Below are 19763 nucleotides of genomic sequence, written 5' to 3'. Positions count from 1 at the left end.
GCACAAAGAACAATGAGCTTCACATGTTTGGATTAATTATCTCTTTTTCCAGCCTTTTCTGACTATTTAAGACCGTCCCCAAACTTGTGAACAGCACTCATACATGGTCAACATGGGAAAGACAAAGGAGCATTCCAAGGCCATCAGAGACAAGATCGTGGAGGGTCACAAGGCTGGCAAGGGGTACAAAACCCTTTCCAAGGAGTTGGGCCTACCTGTCTCCACTGTTGGGAGCATCATCCGGAAGTGGAAGGCTTATGGAACTACTGTTAGCCTTCCACGGCCTGGACAGCCTTTGAAAGTTCCCTCCCGTGCCGAGGCCAGGCTTGTCCGAAGAGTCAAGGCTAACCCAAGGACAACAAGGAAGGAGCTCCGGGAAGATCTCATGGCAGTGGGGACATTGGTTTCAGTCAATACCATAAGTAACGTACTCCACCGCAATGGTCTCCGTTCCAGACGAGCCCGTAAGGTACCTTTACTTTCAAAGCGTCATGTCAAGGCTCGTCTACAGTTTGCTCATGATCACTTGGAGGACTCTGAGACAGACTGGTTCAAGGTTCTCTGGTCTGATGAGACCAAGATCGAGATCTTTGGTGCCAACCACACACGTGACGTTTGGAGACTGGATGGCACTGCATACGACCCCAAGAATACCATCCCTACAGTCAAGCATGGTGGTGGCAGCATCATGCTGTGGGGCTGTTTCTCAGCCAAGGGGCCTGGCCATCTGGTCCGCATCCATGGGAAGATGGATAGCACGGCCTACCTGGAGATTTTGGCCAAGAACCTCCGCTCCTCCATCAAGGATCTTAAGATGGGTCGTCATTTCATCTTCCAACAAGACAACGACCTAAAGCACACAGCCAAGAAAACCAAGACCTGGTTCAAGAGGCAAAAAATCAAGGTGTTGGAGTGGCCTAGTCAGTCTCCTGACCTTAACCCAATTGAAAACTTGTGGAAGGAGCTCAAGATTAAAGTCCACATGAGACACACAAAGAACCTAGATAACTTGGAGAAGATCTGCATGGAGGAGTGGGCCAAGATAACTCCAGAGACCTGTGCCGGCCTGATCAGGTCTTATAAAAGATGATTATTAGCTGTAATTGCAAACAAGGGTTATTCCACAAAATATTAAACCTAGGGGTTGAATAATAATTGACCCACACTTGTATGTTTAAAATTTATTAAAATTTAACTGAGCAACATAACTTTTTGGTTTGTAAGATTTATGCATCTGTTAATAAATCCTGCTCTTGTGTGAAGTTTGAAGGCTCTAACTTATTTGCATCTTATCAAACCTGCTAAATCTGCAGGGGGTTGAATACTACTTGTAGGCACTGTATATCATGTTGAGATTTACTCACTATTAGATCTGTGACTTTGAAAAGCTCCAAAGGTTGCACCAACCAGAAGTTGGCATAAACATCCTATGGCTATGCCTGAAGGGAATTGTTGCAAAGGGGATTACTTGTGGGATCTAACATAAAGGAAAATGCAGTCAATCATAATAATAGGCTCTGGGGCTCCCTATCCTGGTTATCAGGTATATCCTAATGAGCTTATACTCGCTGTTAAATCCTGTGACTCATAGAAAACCCCAATTTCACGCTGTAAGAACAGCAGCTGGCTGTAGTTTCAAATGTCTGTCTGTAGGGACAGTGAGGGGTTAAAACTGATAGAGTACTCATGGAACTCTTGCAGACTAAGGAAGCCAGCTTGCTTACCATTGGTGGGTGGCAGCAGGACCTGTGTGGCAGGTGACTCAGACTAGAATCACTGTGATTTTAAGTAGGGAGTAGGCGGGACTACTGCTGGAGTGACAGAGCCGTGTTCCAGGAAGTGACGTCATGGCTGCTTCACTAGCTTGTGGGGAGGAGATTGTTGTCCTGAGTAACCAGGAAGAGTCATAGGAAAAACAATGTCACTATAAAAGCCTGTTCGGCAGGGGAAAATGAAAGCGTTACTATCTGGTGCTTATATCAGAAGTAGCACTGGACAAGCGCCCTATGTATTGTTATATAAAGGGTCCTAAAATTGCCCTATAGGAAATTGCATATATCTCTGCTGTTCTATATAACGTGCCCACATTTATGTGTAGAGCTCCCTCTAGTGGGGAATGAATAGAAGGCCATAGGGAGAAAGAGAAAAAAAAAAAAGTCATCTCCATTCGGCTTCAGGGGATATGCATTGTGCCCTATCTAGACGATCTGCTGATCGTCGCCCCATCGGTAACCTGGCTGAACCCGGACGTATCAAGAACCCTACAGATACTCGAAACCCTAGGGTGGATACCGAATCTCCAGAAATCTGCCCTCTATCCTTCCCTGAGAAAAAAATTCCTGGGGATCCTCTTGACGTCCTTTCTTCCCGAAGATCGTCAAAAAGACCTTCGGCAGAGAATAATCTGGTTCAGAGACCAAAGGGCACCGACGCTAAGGGAGGCCATGTCCATCCTGGGTTCCCTGACAGCGTGCATTCAGGTGGTATCCTGGGCACAACCTCACACGCGAGTCCTCCAGTCATACGCCCTGGTAAACACGAGGAAGCACCCAAACAACCTATCAAAGAGGGTTCCACTTCCAGGATATGTAAAATCGACCCTCTGGTGGTGGCTGAGCTACCGAAACCTGAGGCGAGGAGTAAGCTAGGATCATAGTAGATAAAGACAGCAGGATGGCACTCACCGTTCTCTTGAAATGATTCACTTTATTTCATGTTAATAAAGCACAGGCAATGGCACGGGAGAAATGCAAAAAGACGGACGACAGCCGTTTCGTGCACAATGCACTTCAACAGGTCCCATGCTCAGGCTCAAGGAAACACTAACTTATACCACATGTGTGAACAAAAGAAACTCCACCCTTTACCTGAACGTGTCTTAAAAAAACCCAAAATAAAAAAATAAAAATAAAAACAAGCATAATTTACATACACCATATGCAATAAAACTAGCAATCATAACCGCTTCAGAGAAATACGGACATATCCACTTTTTCATTTAGACCCAAAGGACCTGTGGCTTTTGTACGGAGGATCCATTTAGCCTCTATTTGTAAAAGATGTTTTTTATGACTCCCTCCATGCTGCGGTGCAGACACCCTTTCAATGCCAGTAAACCGTAATGCTTCCGCATTCCCCCCATGTACCTTCCTCATGTGTTCTATAAGTCTAGGGACACCCTTTCCTGTGCTGATGGAATTGAAATGTTCCCTGAATCTTACAGAGAGGGGCCGGATCGTTTTCCCTGTGGACTCAAACGCAAATGTGAACCTAGCCTCACTATGACATAGTGGGAATAACCGAGACATGGTTAGGTGAAAGCTATGACTGGGCAGTTAACTTACAGGGTTACAGTCTGTTTAGAAAGGATTGTAAAAATCGGAGAGGAGGAGGGGTTTGTCTTTATGTAAAGTCTTGCCTAAAGTCTACTTTAAGGGAAGATATTAGCGAAGGGAATGAGGATGTCGAGTCCATATGGGTGAAAATACATGGAGGGAAAAATAGTAACAAAATTCTCATTGGGGTCTGTTACAAACCCCCAAATATAACAGAAATCATGGAAAGTTTACTACTAAGGCAAATAGATGAAGATGCAACCCATAATGAGGTCCTTGTTATGGGGGACTTTAACTACCCAGATATTAACTGGGAAACAGAGACCTGTGAAACCCATAAGGGTAACAGGAATCTGCTAATCAGGGCGCTTGCAACAGGTAGACAAGGCAGCTGCCTGGGGCCACCACCCACAAAGGGGGCCCCCTGTGTCTGCAGCCCCTTGATGAAGTGCCCAGAGGGTGTAAAGCATATATGCATGTTCATACAGTATATAGTATGTGTCTGTGTATATTATTTATGTATACTGCATGTGTGCAGTATATTGTAAAATACATGTATAAAGTGTATGAGCATACTGTATAAAACTGAATGTTTGTGTGTATGTACCTTATATTTGTCCTTGTACACAGTGTGTCTATATACTGTATATACAATATGTAGTGTTTCCTTCCATATTTATAAAATACATGTGTGCATATGTATAGTGTATATCTGCTGCATATATCGTTCTGTAATTGTAGTGTCGCCATAATGGGGATCAGCAGTTAATGTCTAATGTCTGTGTTTTACATTAGGGCCTGTTCACACTGTCTTTCTTTACTGCACCCGGTGGGTTCTGCTTGAATCCTGTATAGAGCCATAGACTGCAATGATGGGAATAGAGTTCACATGAATTCCACATGTGATGTTTTTTTTTTTTTTTTCAGAACATGTCCGTGTGTTCCTACAGCCACAGAAAAGTGGACACTTTTAGACGAAAAAAACAGACTCTGAGGGTAGGTGCACACGATCCGTAATCGCTGCGGGTTGGACGCTGTGTGCTTGTGCAGTGTCCAGATGTTACAGCATATTGGATGGGATCTCAAGAGATCCCATGCCCACTATACATCCACAGACGCCCGCGGCTCACCCGTAGAGACGGACATGTGGCGCATCTTTCCAGATCGCAACATGTCTATTTATCTTGCAGAGACGCGATAACTCTCACCCGTACAATGTATTGGATGCGGTGAATCTGCATGGTTCAATGATCACATGTGGAGTCACCTGTGTTCAATAGCCGCTTCCAGACATGTGCTGCGTCCAAAGCGCTGCCAGTTCCTGATCGTGTGGACCTGGCCTAAGAAAATAAATCAGTTTCAGAAAAAAAAAAATCATTTGACCTCTGCTTGTGTCAGTGCAGTCTGTGGCCCTGTTGGGGATTTTGTGTGAATCCTATTTTAGAGGGATTCAGGCAGAGCCCCTGGACACACTACAGAAGTGTGAACAGGGCTTAATATCCTATTATGTGGAATAATCCAGTCTACTATACTATTCTGCACTGTCCCAGTGCAGCAGCCAGGCACGGACCCCGGCGAGACACGGACACTGGCCAGAAGACACTTTTTTGTATAATTCTGTTGTATAAACCGCATAGACTGTTTAAGTGGAAAGTGTCCCTGTATGCCTTAAACGCACAGCCGAGTGTCCCCCAACACAAACAGCAAGCGCTATCTTACACTATATTGTGCTGTGCACTTTGTTACAATTGCAGGAAGATTTCTGTTAGTTTTGTTTCCACTTCTTACTTTGTTAAATACACTTGTTTGGCTCAGCTTTGGTCTCAGATTCGTTTTATCCCCTGCAATCAGATTCCATAGTACCCACATAATTGTTACACCTCAATCTTATTTATTTGGGGTTTGATAACCCTGCGGCCAATCATGTATCCTAAGTACCAGGCTTCCATGAGTCCCAGCGCACATATTCTTGGGTTCGCTGTTAACCTCGCGATTCTGAGCGAATCCAACACAGCTTGTACTTGGGACATGTGGGTATGCCAATCGTTACTGAAGATGATGATATCATCTAAATATGCCGATGCATACTTCTGATGAGGCTCTAACAGTTTGTCCATCAGCCTCGGAAATGTGGCCAGAGCCGCATATACTCCAAAAGGCAAGACAACATAGTGATCGAGACCTCCTGGTGTTATAAAGGTGGTCTTTTCTTTTGCCAATTCTCTCAGTGGCACGTGCCAGTACCCCTTGATAAAATCGAGCGTGGTGACGTACTGGGCCTCCCCCAGTCTCTCAATTAACTCGTCCACTCGGGGCATTGGATAAAGGTAAAATTTTGACACCTCATTCAAATTCAGGAAGTCATTACAAAATTGTAATGACCCGTCTGGCTTCGGAATTAATACAATGCGGCTAGCCCACTCACTCTGGGATTCCTCGATGACTCCCAACTGAAGCATTTGCTTTACTTCAGCCGCAATGACTTACCATCGGGCTTCTGGCACTTGGTACGGTTTCATCCGTATCCTTACATGGGGCTCAGTGACAATGTCATGATGGATCACCGAGGTCTGGCCCGGGTAGTTCTGAGAATACGTCCGTATTCCGCTGCACCAAAAACCGAGCCTCCCGTTGCTGCTGTTTCGTGAAAATGTCATTTATCTTAATCTCATCCCGGCTGCGTCCTTGGCCGGAGACAGACGGTTCTCTGATGGTACGACCAGAGTCGCCTCCTTAACCAAACATTCCCGGTCCTTCCAGGCTTTTAGCAGGTTTACATGATACAGTTGTTCCGGTTTTCTCTTTCCGGGCTGGTACACTCTGTAATTCACTTCCCCCACCTTTTCCTGAATCTCATATAGCCCTTGTCACTTGGCCATGAATTTACTCTCTGCGGTGGGCACTAGCACTTAATACCCAATCCCCTTCTTTAATGGACCTGACCATAGCTCTTTTATTATATGTGCGTTTCTGTGCTGCCTGGGCATCCATTAGCTTCTCTTTTACTATGAGCAGGAATAACGCAAACCTGTCTTGCATACTTGCCTCGTGCTCGATTACACTCCTATGCGGTGTTGGCTCCTGTTCCCACATCTCCTTAGCTATGTCCAGAAACCTCCTAGAATACCTGCCGTACAATAGCTCAAAAGGGCAGAAACCCATGGAAGCCTGTATTACCTCGTGGACAGCGAACATCAAATAGGGCAGTAACATGTCCCAATCCCTCCCGTTCTTGGAGACCACCTTTTTGAGCATAGATTTAAGAGTCTTATTAAATCTTTCCACCAACCAATCGGTACACCGATGTGCGCAACTGTTTAATCCGGAGCAGCTTACATAGCTCCCTTGTCACCTTGGACATAAAAGGAGTCCCCTGATCTTTGTAAGGATCTCCTTTGGTAGCCCAAGGCGGCAGAACATTGAAAACAGCTCGCGGGCGATAAGTTTTGCTGAATGGTGACAAAGTGGTATTGCCTCTGGGTAACGAGTGGCATAATCCACTACGACCAGAATATGTTGGGGGCCACGGGCAGACTTGACTATAGGCCCCTCCAGATCCATTGCTATGCGCTCAAATGGTAACTGTAATAGGTAGAGGTACCATTGGACTCTTGAAATTTGCAGTGGGTGTGGTAAGTTGACACTAGGGACATGACTCACAATACCTCTGCACTTAGGCATAAATCCCAGGCCAAAACAACCGCTGCAGAATACGTTCTTGGGTTTTCTTTACCCTTAAGTGCCCTCCCAGCATGTGTATGTGCCATCTCTTGCACTGCCCGACGGTACGTCTATGGCACTACCAGCTGTTCCACCACTTCATCCCGGATTTTATCAACTCTGTATAACATCCTGGTTGACAGCCATGCGGGGGAAAAACCACCTCTGCACCCGGTTAATATCACAGGGCATATTATATTGTGACATGATGTATAATAATAGGGTATATAGTGTACTATGTCAGGGTGTATAGAGACAGGGTACACAGTGTATAATGTCACAGGATATATTATATTGTGACATGGTGTATAATGTTAGGGTATTTAGTGTATCATGTCAGGGTTTACAGTGACAGGGTATACATTGTATAAAGTCATAGGGTATGTTATATTGTGACATGGTGTATAATTTTAAGGTATATATCATGTCAGGGTGTATTGTGACAAGGTATACACCCTCTTCGACCAGAACCTCTTTGTCCATAATTCTGGATTAAACTAAGAGTTAGCAATTGATAAGGAACGGGGGGTTGTGTATTTTGGGCAGTGTTTGTGGGTCGCCCTCCCAGGGCAGTGGGGTACTCGGTACCGGGCCGGTCTCTCAGAGGCAGGTGTAGTCCGTGGCCCTGGGCGCCCATGTAAAAGGGGTTGAGTGGTGGAATAAAGTTTGAGTGATTCGTGACGCCATCTGTGGTGTTCGGCAAGGGAGGTGTTAAGCCGACGCTGCAGATAGATCCTCTGGGACAGATGGGGTGCAGCAGTGATGTTATAGCCCTCCACAGGTAGGGCTGTAGTCCCAGGGCAGAGTAGATGAAGAGAATAGGGGTTGAGGAAGAGGGTGCAGTGTCTGGCACAGAGATGTAGCAGTGCTGGAGAAGTTGCAGAAAGAAGGCAAGGACACAGCGGAATGTAGTTTCTTTACCTTTACTTTAAGTGCAGTCCAGGGTCCAGATTACAGATGGCACAGGAGCTGATTAGCCTGGAAGCAACTTAGGAATCTCTCTGTCAGACGGGTTGTGTGGGCTCCTCTCTAGCGCTTATTTTTAGGTACTTGCAGTACGGTGTTACACTGAAGTTCCACTTGCTTATTCTCTTTAGAACTCCCTCATATGGCAGACAGCTGTAGCCTTCGCTCTCCTTTGGCTCACATGTCGCTGTGGTGCCTCCGAGTCTTAGATGGGAATAGAGCATTTACAGCTTCCTATTCCTCTGGTTTCTGTTGCAGGACCGTCAGTATCCATACAACCTTGGAGACCAGGCTCCAGATCATGCACTATCACTGGGAGGGAGCTCTCTATCCTCAGCTCAACCCACAGGTTCTCTCCTCACACTAACTAATTTCCCTTCCTGGCCCTCAGAGAGCACTCCTCCCCCAATTCTGGTTCAGAGCTCCCTCTGCTGGCCTGGAGTGGGAACCATGTTGCATGACATGGTTAACTGCTAGAGAGACCCCTCATTGCTTCCAAGCCTGACATCACCCTCCCTGGAGGAAGGCAATGCCAGTGTGGCGACCATAACCCTGGGGGCGCCACATTTGTAAAAATAAAAAAAGCAACATTTCTGTTATTAGGCTGTCAGTAATCGCCTGGTGGCTCTAAAAATAGCTACCATGGACAGACTAAGCACAAGCCACTCCATTTACCAGATCTCAGAGGTAGAACTGGCCTTCGCCCTTTATCCCCTGCGAGGCTTGGGGTCAGCTGCTGGCCGGTGGTGCAGGCTGGTAGCAGTGTACTGGTATCTGGGTAAGAACCAGGAGAGCAGTAAAGGTACAAAATCAGATGACACAAAAGTAGTGAGAAAACAGTCTGTGGTCAAAACATGAAACAAGTATTTAAGATAGGCAATGCGCGCACAGACGTGAACCAGACTATAAATGGCAGTTTCTTACATGTCAGCCACACTTGCTGATTTTGCCACATGCATGGTGGTGTTTCAACTCTCCCCTGCAAGAGCAGATGTTGGAGAAAAGAAGAGTCAGGCAAGGTGAATTTCAACATGCACAATCCTTTGTTCTCAAGGGAAATAAGCCTCCTCCAGAGCTATCTGCTAACAGTTTTTTTCCCCTCTTCCCTTGGAATACAGTGACTCAGACGAGCTGAGTGTATGGGAAGTGATATGTGTGCCTCCCAACCATCACAGATCTGGGGGGACAGTTCCGGATTTTGGGCACTTTTTTGGGAGGCCACTACCTGTTCCACTTTTAACTGTATCTGTGTCTTTAGGTTGCAGATTTATATGAAAATGGAGCAGGGAGCTTGAGCCCCACCATTCACCTATGCCACCCAAGGCTCAGTGATGAAGATGTGATGAGTAGAGAATAAGGGAGCTGCATGGATCAGGGTGGAATGGGACTAGATGAGTATTTTTTTACTTTTATTTGCAGGTGTGGGATGGAAGGGGATATTGTGAGGGCTTTTTTTGGGTGCATACTACCATCTAGGGGGATAATATTGTGTGTGAGGGATACACTGTGTAGGAAGGGCACTGGTGGGTATCATACAGTTGTGGGGGGGACATCATGCTGTGTGGAGGTGATGTTCTGTGGGGTCAAGTGAAAAATAATGCAGTGAGAGGGCATTATACTCTGAATTCACTACATGCAGTATGATGTCCCCACAGCCCCCCCACTCAATGTGTGGGAAGTGGATTGAGGGCACTATACAGTTGTGGAACTTAATGCTGCGTGGGGGTACTATGAGGACATCATTGTGTGGAGGGGCAAAGTGGGGTTTCATAATGTGTAAGGGAGGCACTATGGGGACATCATCCATGAGCCACAATAGTTGTCTCTCTTCTCTGTTTTTGAGAGTTGGGAGGTATGGTGTTAGGATGAACATTTTCTATAGGATGTATGGGTAGCTTGAAGAGATTCTCCGGAAATAGAAAAAAAATAAAATAAAAAGGTAATAATAAATTCCTCAATACTTTTTATTAGCAAATCACAATAGTTGTGTCTGTGGAGGTCATCGATATCCAAGAATGAGGAGCTTACAAACTAAAACATATCACTGACTTAAGTGAACTATCTAGATATAATATAACTTTTATTTATATTAAAATCATTCTTATAATTCAGTTCCCTCATGCTGTGTGTAAGCCTATTTGGCTACAATGCGTTTCACCCCCCCATTTGTCAAGGGGCACGTCTGGAGACTGATGTAAACAATGTATTTGAACACTAGAGCCGCCATAGCATGGCCTGCGAGTTTTCATCAAATACTCTAGTGTTCAAATACAGTTTACATCAGTTGCCAGCCGTACCCACCCCTTCACACATGGGAGGGCGAAACGCGTTGTAGCCGGATAGGCTTACACACAGCGCAGTGGAACTCAATTATAAGAATAATTTTAATATTGTAAATAAAGTTGTATTTATCTAGATAGGCCATGCAGCTCAGTGATACGAGGAGGTCATCGCAGAAAGTTGTCGTAGAAGGTAAGGACAGGACTGTCGGTGTATGACGTTATCTCCCGGCCTCAGTGGCGGAGCTTACCACTGCACATGTGCCCAGTCCTGTCCTCACAATCTAGGACAAGACTCTGTCAGGATCAAGGCGGCAGCCATCTTATTTCCATAGTGATGACCTCCCCGGACACATCTATCGTGAGTCGCTAATAAGTGCATTTAGACGTGTGTTCATAATGTCATTTTCTTTCTCTTTTCTTATTCCCGGAGAACTCCTTTAAATATGTAACGCATTAGAACTACACTGTTGATATTAAAGAAAGCCCTTACTATCGTCACTAAAACACCACTTTATCTTTGGTGAGCACAGTGTATAAGGAACATGTCTGACATTTCATCACATATACACTGAATCAAAGTCAAATCATTTAATTTCACAGTGAAATCTTCAACCTGACCCTTAGTCAGAAATATGCCAACCACAACATGGCGCCTAGTCAGCTGCGCACGTAGGTGATTGGCCGGCGGCATGACGTCAGCCGTGTAATCGTACGCCGGCTCAGCAGTGTGACGTCACTCCCAGCGACCGCCGGCTATTCGCTGTAGTGAAGTGGAGGCGCTCCGGAGACATGGCATCTTCAATCTGGAAAGGGCTGGTCGGCGTCGGTCTCTTCGCTTTGGCACACGCTGCTTTCTCAGCGGCTCAACGTAAGTCATGGGCGAGGAGAACGAGGATGGGGGACTGGAGGGAGCAGCCGACAGGCCTCGCAGGCCGTGGGGGGAGGGGAGCACAGCTGTTGTCACTGGCAGGTGTGGTATAGCAGACGTGCTGCGTAATGTAGGTCAGCACTGCTCTGGCCATGAACGTGTTAATGTGCAGTGCTGACCTCTGACCCTTGTACCCACTGCACAATAACATGGAAATCCATGGGGCTCCTAGTCTGTTATTTGTTTCATCCATCTTTAAGACCTCTGCCTGCTGTCAGTAAATGGAACCCAGTGGGGAGTAAAGCGCATGTTCCCCGAATCCTCCATGTCGTGCCGCTGCACTGTTTCTGTGACCTTCATTCTAAAGTGATTCCCCTGTACAGGGATTGTCCTCTACTAGGACAACAGCTTAAACTAAATGTTCGGCCCCGATAACCTAAACCTTTAATACCCCCGTCTGCACTAGCGTGGGCTGTGATGCGGTGAAATGACACATGATGCCTGGCGTCCAACCAGCACTTCGTACCAACTGAACGTGAAGAGGAAGCCCGGGCCGCGGCTGATCTCAGACTTCCTCTTCATGTCGGCAGGAGGCAGGGCCAGGGACGCCAGCGCTGATTGGGCGCTGGGCACCACGTGTCATTTCACTGCATCACAGCCCCTGGACCGCGAGTGCCAACACCGCTGGAGTGGCACGGGAGGGGAGTATAAGTTTATTTTTATCGGGGCCGAACATTTAGTTTAAGAAGGGGTTGTCCTAGAAGTTGAAACCCCTTTAATTGTGAGCGTATAACACCTTTTACTCCTGTGATGCTGGCAAATCAACAACTCTGAGCCCAGAGAGAAGATCTGTGGTATACCCCAGTAACATGCGTCTGGGCTCAGAGAGGAGAGCTGTGGAATAATAATGATAATCTTTTACAAAGCGCTTTACAGTTTTGCACACATTGTCTCTATCCTCATTGGGGTTCACAATCTAGATTCCCTATTAGTATGTCTTTGGAATATGGGAGGAAACCCACGCAAACACGGGGAAAACATACAAACTCCTTGCAGATGTTGTCCTTGGTGGGATTTGAACCGGGGCCCAGAGAGCAGATCTGTGGTGTCTGCCCAGTGACGCGCGCTGTCGGGCCCAGAGAGCAGATCTGTGGTGTCTGCCCAGTGACGCGCGCTGTCGGGCCCAGAGAGCAGATCTGTGGTGTCTGCCCAGTGACGCGCGCTGTCGGGCCCAGAGAGCAGATCTGTGGTGTCTGCCCAGTGACGCGCGCTGTCGGGCCCAGAGAGCAGATCTGTGGCGTCCGCCCAGTGACGCGCGCTGTCGGGCTCAGAGAGCAGATCTGTGGTGTCTGCCCAGTAACACGCAGCTCGGCTCAGAGAGATCTGTGTTATCTGCCCAGTGACGCGCGCTGTCGGGCCCAGAGAGCAGATCTGTGGCGTCCGCCCAGTGACGCGCGCTGTCGGGCCCAGAGAGCAGATCTGTGGCGTCCGCCCAGTGACGCGCGCTGTCGGGCCCAGAGAGCAGATCTGTGGCGTCCGCCCAGTGACGCGCGCTGTCGGGCCCAGAGAGCAGATCTGTGGCGTCCGCCCAGTGACGCGCGCTGTCGGGCCCAGAGAGCAGATCTGTGGCGTCCGCCCAGTGACGCGCGCTGTCGGGCCCAGAGAGCAGATCTGTGGCGTCCGCCCAGTGACGCGCGCTGTCGGGCCCAGAGAGCAGATCTGTGGCGTCCGCCCAGTGACGCGCGCTGTCGGGCCCAGAGAGCAGATCTGTGGCGTCCGCCCAGTGACGCGCGCTGTCGGGCCCAGAGAGCAGATCTGTGGCGTCCGCCCAGTGACGCGCGCTGTCGGGCCCAGAGAGCAGATCTGTGGCGTCCGCCCAGTGACGCGCGCTGTCGGGCCCAGAGAGCAGATCTGTGGCGTCCGCCCAGTGACGCGCGCTGTCGGGCCCAGAGAGCAGATCTGTGGCGTCCGCCCAGTGACGCGCGCTGTCGGGCCCAGAGAGCAGATCTGTGGCGTCCGCCCAGTGACGCGCGCTGTCGGGCCCAGAGAGCAGATCTGTGGCGTCCGCCCAGTGACGCGCGCTGTCGGGCCCAGAGAGCAGATCTGTGGCGTCCGCCCAGTGACGCGCGCTGTCGGGCCCAGAGAGCAGATCTGTGGCGTCCGCCCAGTGACGCGCGCTGTCGGGCTCAGAGAGCAGATCTGTGGCGTCCGCCCAGTGACGCGCGCTGTCGGGCTCAGAGAGCAGATCTGTGGCGTCCGCCCAGTAACACGCAGCTCGGCTCAGAGAGATCTGTGGTATCTGCCCAGTAACGCGCGCTGTCGGGCCCAGAGAGCAGATCTGTGGTATCTGCTCATTTGGTTGAAAGGAAAATTTGCTTCTTTGTTTCCCAATGACAAAACATTAGCACAGATGAACAACAAAAAAATACTGTTACAGAATCAGTGAAGCAGCTTTAATTAGAGGGGGTTCTCCAGAGAAACTGTCAGAGTATACAGCAAAAAATCTGTGTTCTGGTCCCTTTGTTCCTAAAGAGGTTGCCCACTACTTTTACATTGATGTAAAAAATATATGTATATTTTTTTTAAGTTGACGCCCCCCCTCCAATTGCCACATCCTGAGGCAGGTGACCACTAAGATGTGAGTATTCCATGAAGCTGTATCAGGGCACTTGTAACAAGCAGTGCACAGGTATCCATTTCATATGATGGAGGCAGGGATTTGGATGTAATTATTAAATGTTTCCATTCACTGACAGCAAGCAGAGATTTTGGATGTTGAATAATTGGAAACTGCTTTCGATTTCAGCCTTTAGCACTCATACATTATGGGAGAATGAACTGTCTACTTGCGACATACAGTGACTGTTATGTGCATCATCAATGTGGAGGATTACAGAAAGAAACTTATACAATTTGGAGGTCACTCAGAGAAATGTACCTGCACATAAACTGTAACACAGCGCCCCCTGCTGGGTGTTTAAAATAGTCCCTCCGCTACATATGCCTGCAGCTGTTGTGTAAATAAAAAAGGTGTAACGGTCCAGTTACATTTAGCGATGCACCAGCGATCCCGACCACGATATGACGCGGTCAGGATCGCTGGTGCATCGCTAAATAGTCACTAGTGAGCTGCCAACCAGGCAGATCTTACCAGCGATGCAGCGGCGGTCAATGCTTACCTGTCACACGCAGCGAGGGTGACGTCTTCGGCCCGTGTCCATGGAGTCACTCGTCGGCGCCAGCAGGAAGCTGGCGACGAGAAATGGACCAGGCCGATCTCGCGCGATCAGCGATATCCAGCGGGGAGCCGGGTCGGAGGCAAGTGTCACATGTAGCGAGATCGCTACCAATATCGCTGTTGCGCCACAAAATCGGTGACACTTTAGCGATATCGCTAGCGATCTCACTATGTGTGAAGGGGGCTTTAGGGTGTTGTACAACCTATTATAGAATGAAATGTCTTCCTCTACAGAATTAGTTTTTTTTTAATTATGCAGTGTCTACTAGTGCCATGTAGAGGCCTATAACACTGCCATATTCTGGGAGGAGTGCTGTAGGGGCAGCAGCCATACTGTAGTCTAGTACCAGACGAGACCCATAGATCAGCGGGTCACATAGAAAGACACCATTGATAAATGCACATAGTAGGTGGGACCTGTACAGATTTTGTTACTCCTCCACTGTTCCTGGACAGCTGTATAGTCTGTAAATAGGAGTACACCTTAGTGGCGGAACCCTATGTCAGTATGGAGGGAGTACAGTCCAGTCTGGTGCACATAGCGATGGGACACGAGCCGCATCTGCTCATTTACAATGTGCTCTCTGTTCACACAAGTTTCATTTGACTGTGCAGCTGGCAGCAATCCTAGCTCCATTACCAGTCAGTCCCATTGACTTTAATGGGTCTGTATTTTTTTTTTTAGCAACAATGGCAGATGTTGATTCTGCATGGAAGCCTGAAGAATTATGAATGCAGCTCTGGAGTATAACACACTTTCTAACTCACGATTGGTAGAAGATCAATATATAATTTATCTACAGTAAATCCAGATTAAAGAGAGAGTGTAATATTTATTTTTAATTCGAATCATAATAGTCCTTCAGAAATGCCCTAGATGTGTGGGGGTCTGTGTCCTGAGACACCCATCCACCGATTGCTGGAAACTCCTTGTCAAAGCGCCTGGCTGAGGAGAAGCTCAAGAAAAAAAAAATCTACAAAGCCCGTGCTCAGAAGGTGTTTTTGAGCGATCGGTGGGGGGTCTCAGGACCCTCAAAATTTATAAGCATTTCTGAAGGACTGTTGTGACTTCAAGATAAAAAAAAAAGCCATTTCCTCTGTGAATTATACAGTGGTCCTCATATCTGGCGGATGGCAGGCTGATGTCCATGGGTGGTGGGTATTACCATTCCTGAGAGACTCATTTGTCCATTCTGGTTTACTTTTTAGATCGTTCCTACATGAGACTGACTGAAAAAGAAGATGAAACATTACCGATAGATGTAAGTCCCAGCTAAGTAATTGGCTCCAGTTTCCGATTGTCGGGCAATTTATTTTACATACTCGCTGTGATAAGAGAATATTGGAGGATTTCCTCCTTGCTACTCGATCCTCTACAATCAGGACATGCACTGGAGTGCTGATTCCTGCCCGTACCCTGACTTGTCTTATCTCAGGGCAGGCTGTATTGGAGTATAGCATACGGTTAATAGGGGGGCAGATGTACCCTGCACACCACAGGAATAGAAAGAACATTGGAAGAGCAGATAATGGATTTCCAGAGAAACAGTAGTGCTAGGGAGATTAGTGGTTTTAAAAATCTTGTTTTGACATAAAAACGTTTCATAATTAGCATTAAAAGGCTTTTCCCATCTAAGCCTTTCATGGTTGAGACAAGAATGATTCTATCCATGCTCTGACCACTACAGCAGCGGCCTAGAACAGCTAAGCCCTGCTGTTTTCTGTAACTCCCATTGAAATCCATGAGTTAGAGCCTGGTCGCAGTTATTAGGGCCTTTTCACACACCGGTTTTGTCCACATCCATTGGTCCCGTCCACATCCATTGGTCCCGTCGGGGCTTGCATCCAAACTACCCCACCCTCTTGCAAAATGGGATTTGGATCTATTTGCCAACAGGGCCATATATTATAACAGTACCAACAGGATCAATGTGCGCTCTGCCGTGCATCATTTTTGGGTGTATACGCCTACTGCTGGTGGACACTCGGATGCAGTCTACTACGTACGTGCGAGTTCCGGCTCCAGTAGGCGTATACTCCCAAAAATGATGCACGGCAGAGCGCACGTTGACGCTGTCTATGCATACATCCGAATCCTGTTTCACGGGGGGTGGGGTTCGGACACAAGCCCTGACAGGACCAACGAACCTGGAAAAAACATCATGTGAAAAGGTGAAAACTCCCTTACGAATGGCCGAGATGGGCTAATTCTTTAAAATGGTTATACCTTTAATGTGCCTGCAGTCTGTGTCAGCAAATATTGGATTTGTATTACTTATTGTTTATTTTTCTTGTCTTATTTATTGGGGAGAAATAGCTGATGGTGAATTATTAACTGCTAGGAGGCGATTCTAAGTGATTTCACTGTCACAGGACACGTCACCTCAGCCTTGGGGCTCGATCGCTTCACTGTATTTTCGGTTTGAGTGTTGTCCGTGGAAAAACCGGCAGCGCTCAGACTGATCTTATTCAGTACAGCAGCTCAAATGAGCAATATATATTCTTTTCTTTCCAATGACCAAATCGGTGTATAAAATAAATCGCTGCATGCATTAGTTTCTTCTGTAAATCGGATGAAACTCCACCACTTAAGGCTATGGGTGCGCAAAATAACAAGTCTGACGCCATACAGAGACACAGCACAGCATCCGATATTTACGGATACATTGCAATTCTGTAACCTAGAAAACTCTAAATGGTCCTGTAAATGATGATTAATAGCTGTTTTAAGAAATAGGTTATACAGAGAAGACAAGTGAGAAAAATATTGTCCACGTTTTCTGGATGAAACTGACGATTTTTTTATATGGTCATGTGAACCTACCCTCATGGAGACAGACAACTGGACCTGTTTTTGGGGCAGTTAAGGGTTTTTGTCACATGTGGATTTGGTATAAATATGCAAGAATCTGTGAAAGAAAGCGCATTTAAAGATTTTTTTTTTTTTAAGAAGAATCAATAGACCAGCATGTCAGAAGGAGTATTCTGTGAATGGCTATAGAGCACTGAGAATTGGGCCACATCCATGGAAGCTCTGCTGAGGTTCTCCAGTACGTGGGAGACTACCTGTGCTATAGTTCTGCAGGGAGGGACCCTGAAAATACTCCTTGCCTATAAATGGTTAATATGCAGTTCTGCAAGGTGGCTAACTGAAAATACCCCTGGCCAATAAATGGTTAATCTGCAGTTCCGCAGGGTGGGTCCCTGAAAACACCCCTGGCCAATAAATGGTTAACCTCTAGGGCAGTGACGATTGTTCACAAGTCTGACCCAGCTGCCTCAAAAAACCCTCTGCCAAATTCTGATTTTTGTCAGGTCCAGCATATTCTGGGGTGGAGCAGTGTCTGCCCAGGTTGAACTTAGGAAAGAATCATTCAAATTCAGAAAGGAAGGGAGGATAGAATGTGTCTCGAACGTGTAGATTATCCTTCACTGCTGTAATATGGCCGGGAAGATCTGCCCCCTTATACTGGGGGGCTCCAAAGATCCCTTCAAAGAACAACCAGGCAGCGCCTGTGGTGACCACCGGCATAACATGTCCACAGTGGATCTCGACACCTTGGTGAGGTCTGTACAACCAGTGATTGAGAGCGTGTCCACTTTGTGGATGCTAAAATCCACCCACAAAGAAGGAAAATAATAATAGTCCAACAAGCACGTATAAAATAGACTTAAAAAAGACGCAAATAGAATAATGAATTATAGGTGCAAATGCAATGATGAATCCAGGCCATACTAAATGTTTCTATTTTTTTTTTCATCCCATTGCAGATAGTCCTTCAGACCTTACTGGCATTTGTAGTGGCATGCTACGGTATAGTACATATTGCTGGAGAGTTCAAAGACATGGACGCCACTTCAGAGCTGAAGAATAAGTATGCATGTTTCCTTCTGTCTGTATGGGGTGGGTGTTAGGGCAGTCAGATAGGGGACCACCAGCACTATGCCATAAGTTGCTTCGGGTGTTTAATTTGTTGTATCCAAAGCAAACAGCTTAATCCTCTTTGGGTTTATCCGGCACAGAAATAACTTTGTAACTTCCCAGGGAATAAATGATCTTCTGCCGATTCCCTCTGAGGGTTTGTAGGCCTTGCCGATCACGAGTAGGTTTTTATAGGGTCACAATACCACTCATGCCTTTTCATAGTGTCAGTGATCGCTGCTGCTATCCTTTTGTAACAGTGATATTACTGATGTGGGGAAACTGGAATTTCATATACCCCTGACCTATCACTGGGGAAAGCGTCTAAGCAGAACTGTAGAGAAATATATAATTTCTTTATTTCTTCAAAGGACTTTTGACACCTTAAGGAATCACCCATCATTCTATATTTTCAATCACCGGGGACGAGTGATGTTCCAATCCCCCGAAACAGAAGAAACCCATCAAAATCAGCCTGGCTTCATATCTCATGCATCACTGAAGTTACGAAAACTAGAAACAATGCAACGCTGAAATAATAAACAGATTTTTACAGATGATTATAGAACAGAATATTGTGATAACATCAGTCCCGGGGTATAAACTTTTTATGATTTATTTTTTCTGGAGCAGTATTGATATTGATCTCCCAGACTTTATATGAGGACTTACTTTGTACACTTGTGGACTGTGCGGCGAGTGGCCGAGCAATGCACTGTAACTTATTGCTACAATTATGCTGTAAGAGATGATGTCTTTTATCCTGGAAACATGACTTACTGCTACAGCTGGAATAAATCGGCTTGAAGAAGAGAAATTGTCAGATGTGTTAAGGATATGTACATGGTTTGCCTAGAGATCTGTAGGACCAACGAAGGCCTCAATACTTGTTGCTCTGTGATAATGTCATTCACTCGCATGTAACCATTACGGTAACTACCCGCTCCTGTCAATGCGGAGGAGGAGGAAGACTCGTCCAATGACGCCATTAAGGTGCGGGACTACAGCTTCAGCTAGTGCTGATAACACATAAAGGGGCATATTGGGAGTAGTGTTCCCATGATAAATGGTCCATTGCGATGACTCATGCCAAGTTCCCATGATGAATATTTGGTCCAATTTTTTTTTTTTTTTAAGTGCATAAAAAAAAAAATCTGTATTAGAATTCCAGCAAAGCTTGCATAAAAATAAAGCACGCTTGTTTTCTTTCGCCTTGCAGAACAAAATTTGCAGATAAAAAAAAAAATGCAATCCGCACGTATCTTAACCCCTTAGTGACGGGGCCAATTTTTAAAATTCTGACCAATGTTACTTTATGTGGTGATAACTCTGGAACGCTTCAACAAATCCCGGTGATTTTGACTGTTTTTTCGTGGCACATTATAATTTATGATAATGGTAAATTTAGGTTGATATGTTTTGTTTATTTATA

General features: G+C 46.5%; 1 protein-coding gene across 1 annotated transcript; it reads left to right on the top strand.

Moving 5' to 3' along the window:
* The first annotated feature begins 11010 nt into the window (after positions 1-11010).
* Positions 11011-19148, top strand: MMGT1 (membrane magnesium transporter 1). Its single transcript, XM_073543529.1, has 4 exons — positions 11011-11171; positions 15619-15671; positions 18181-18284; positions 18703-19148. Exons 1-4 carry the CDS (start codon positions 11093-11095, stop codon positions 18863-18865), a joined length of 399 nt encoding a protein of 132 aa, XP_073399630.1. The 5' UTR covers positions 11011-11092; the 3' UTR covers positions 18866-19148.
* Positions 19149-19763: the final 615 nt, after the last annotated feature.

The sequence above is a fragment of the Dendrobates tinctorius genome, unplaced genomic scaffold (assembly GCF_039654945.1).
Source record: "Dendrobates tinctorius isolate UK_male_01 unplaced genomic scaffold, ASM3965494v1 ptg000133l, whole genome shotgun sequence".
In the NCBI taxonomy this organism is placed as follows: Eukaryota; Metazoa; Chordata; class Amphibia; order Anura; family Dendrobatidae; genus Dendrobates; species Dendrobates tinctorius.
The sequence above is the reverse complement of the archived record's forward strand: the minus strand, read 5'-3'. Positions and strand labels throughout refer to the sequence as shown.

Coding starts and splice junctions, on each gene's coding strand:
- MMGT1 (XM_073543529.1), top strand. CDS start 11,093: ATGGCATCTTCAATCTGGAAAGGGCTGGTCGGCGTCGGTCTCTTCGCT. Junction 11,172..15,618: donor TGCTTTCTCAGCGGCTCAAC/GTAAGTCATGGG, acceptor TTTACTTTTTAG/ATCGTTCCTACATGAGACTG. Junction 18,285..18,702: donor ACTTCAGAGCTGAAGAATAA/GTATGCATGTTT, acceptor ATTTCTTCAAAG/GACTTTTGACACCTTAAGGA.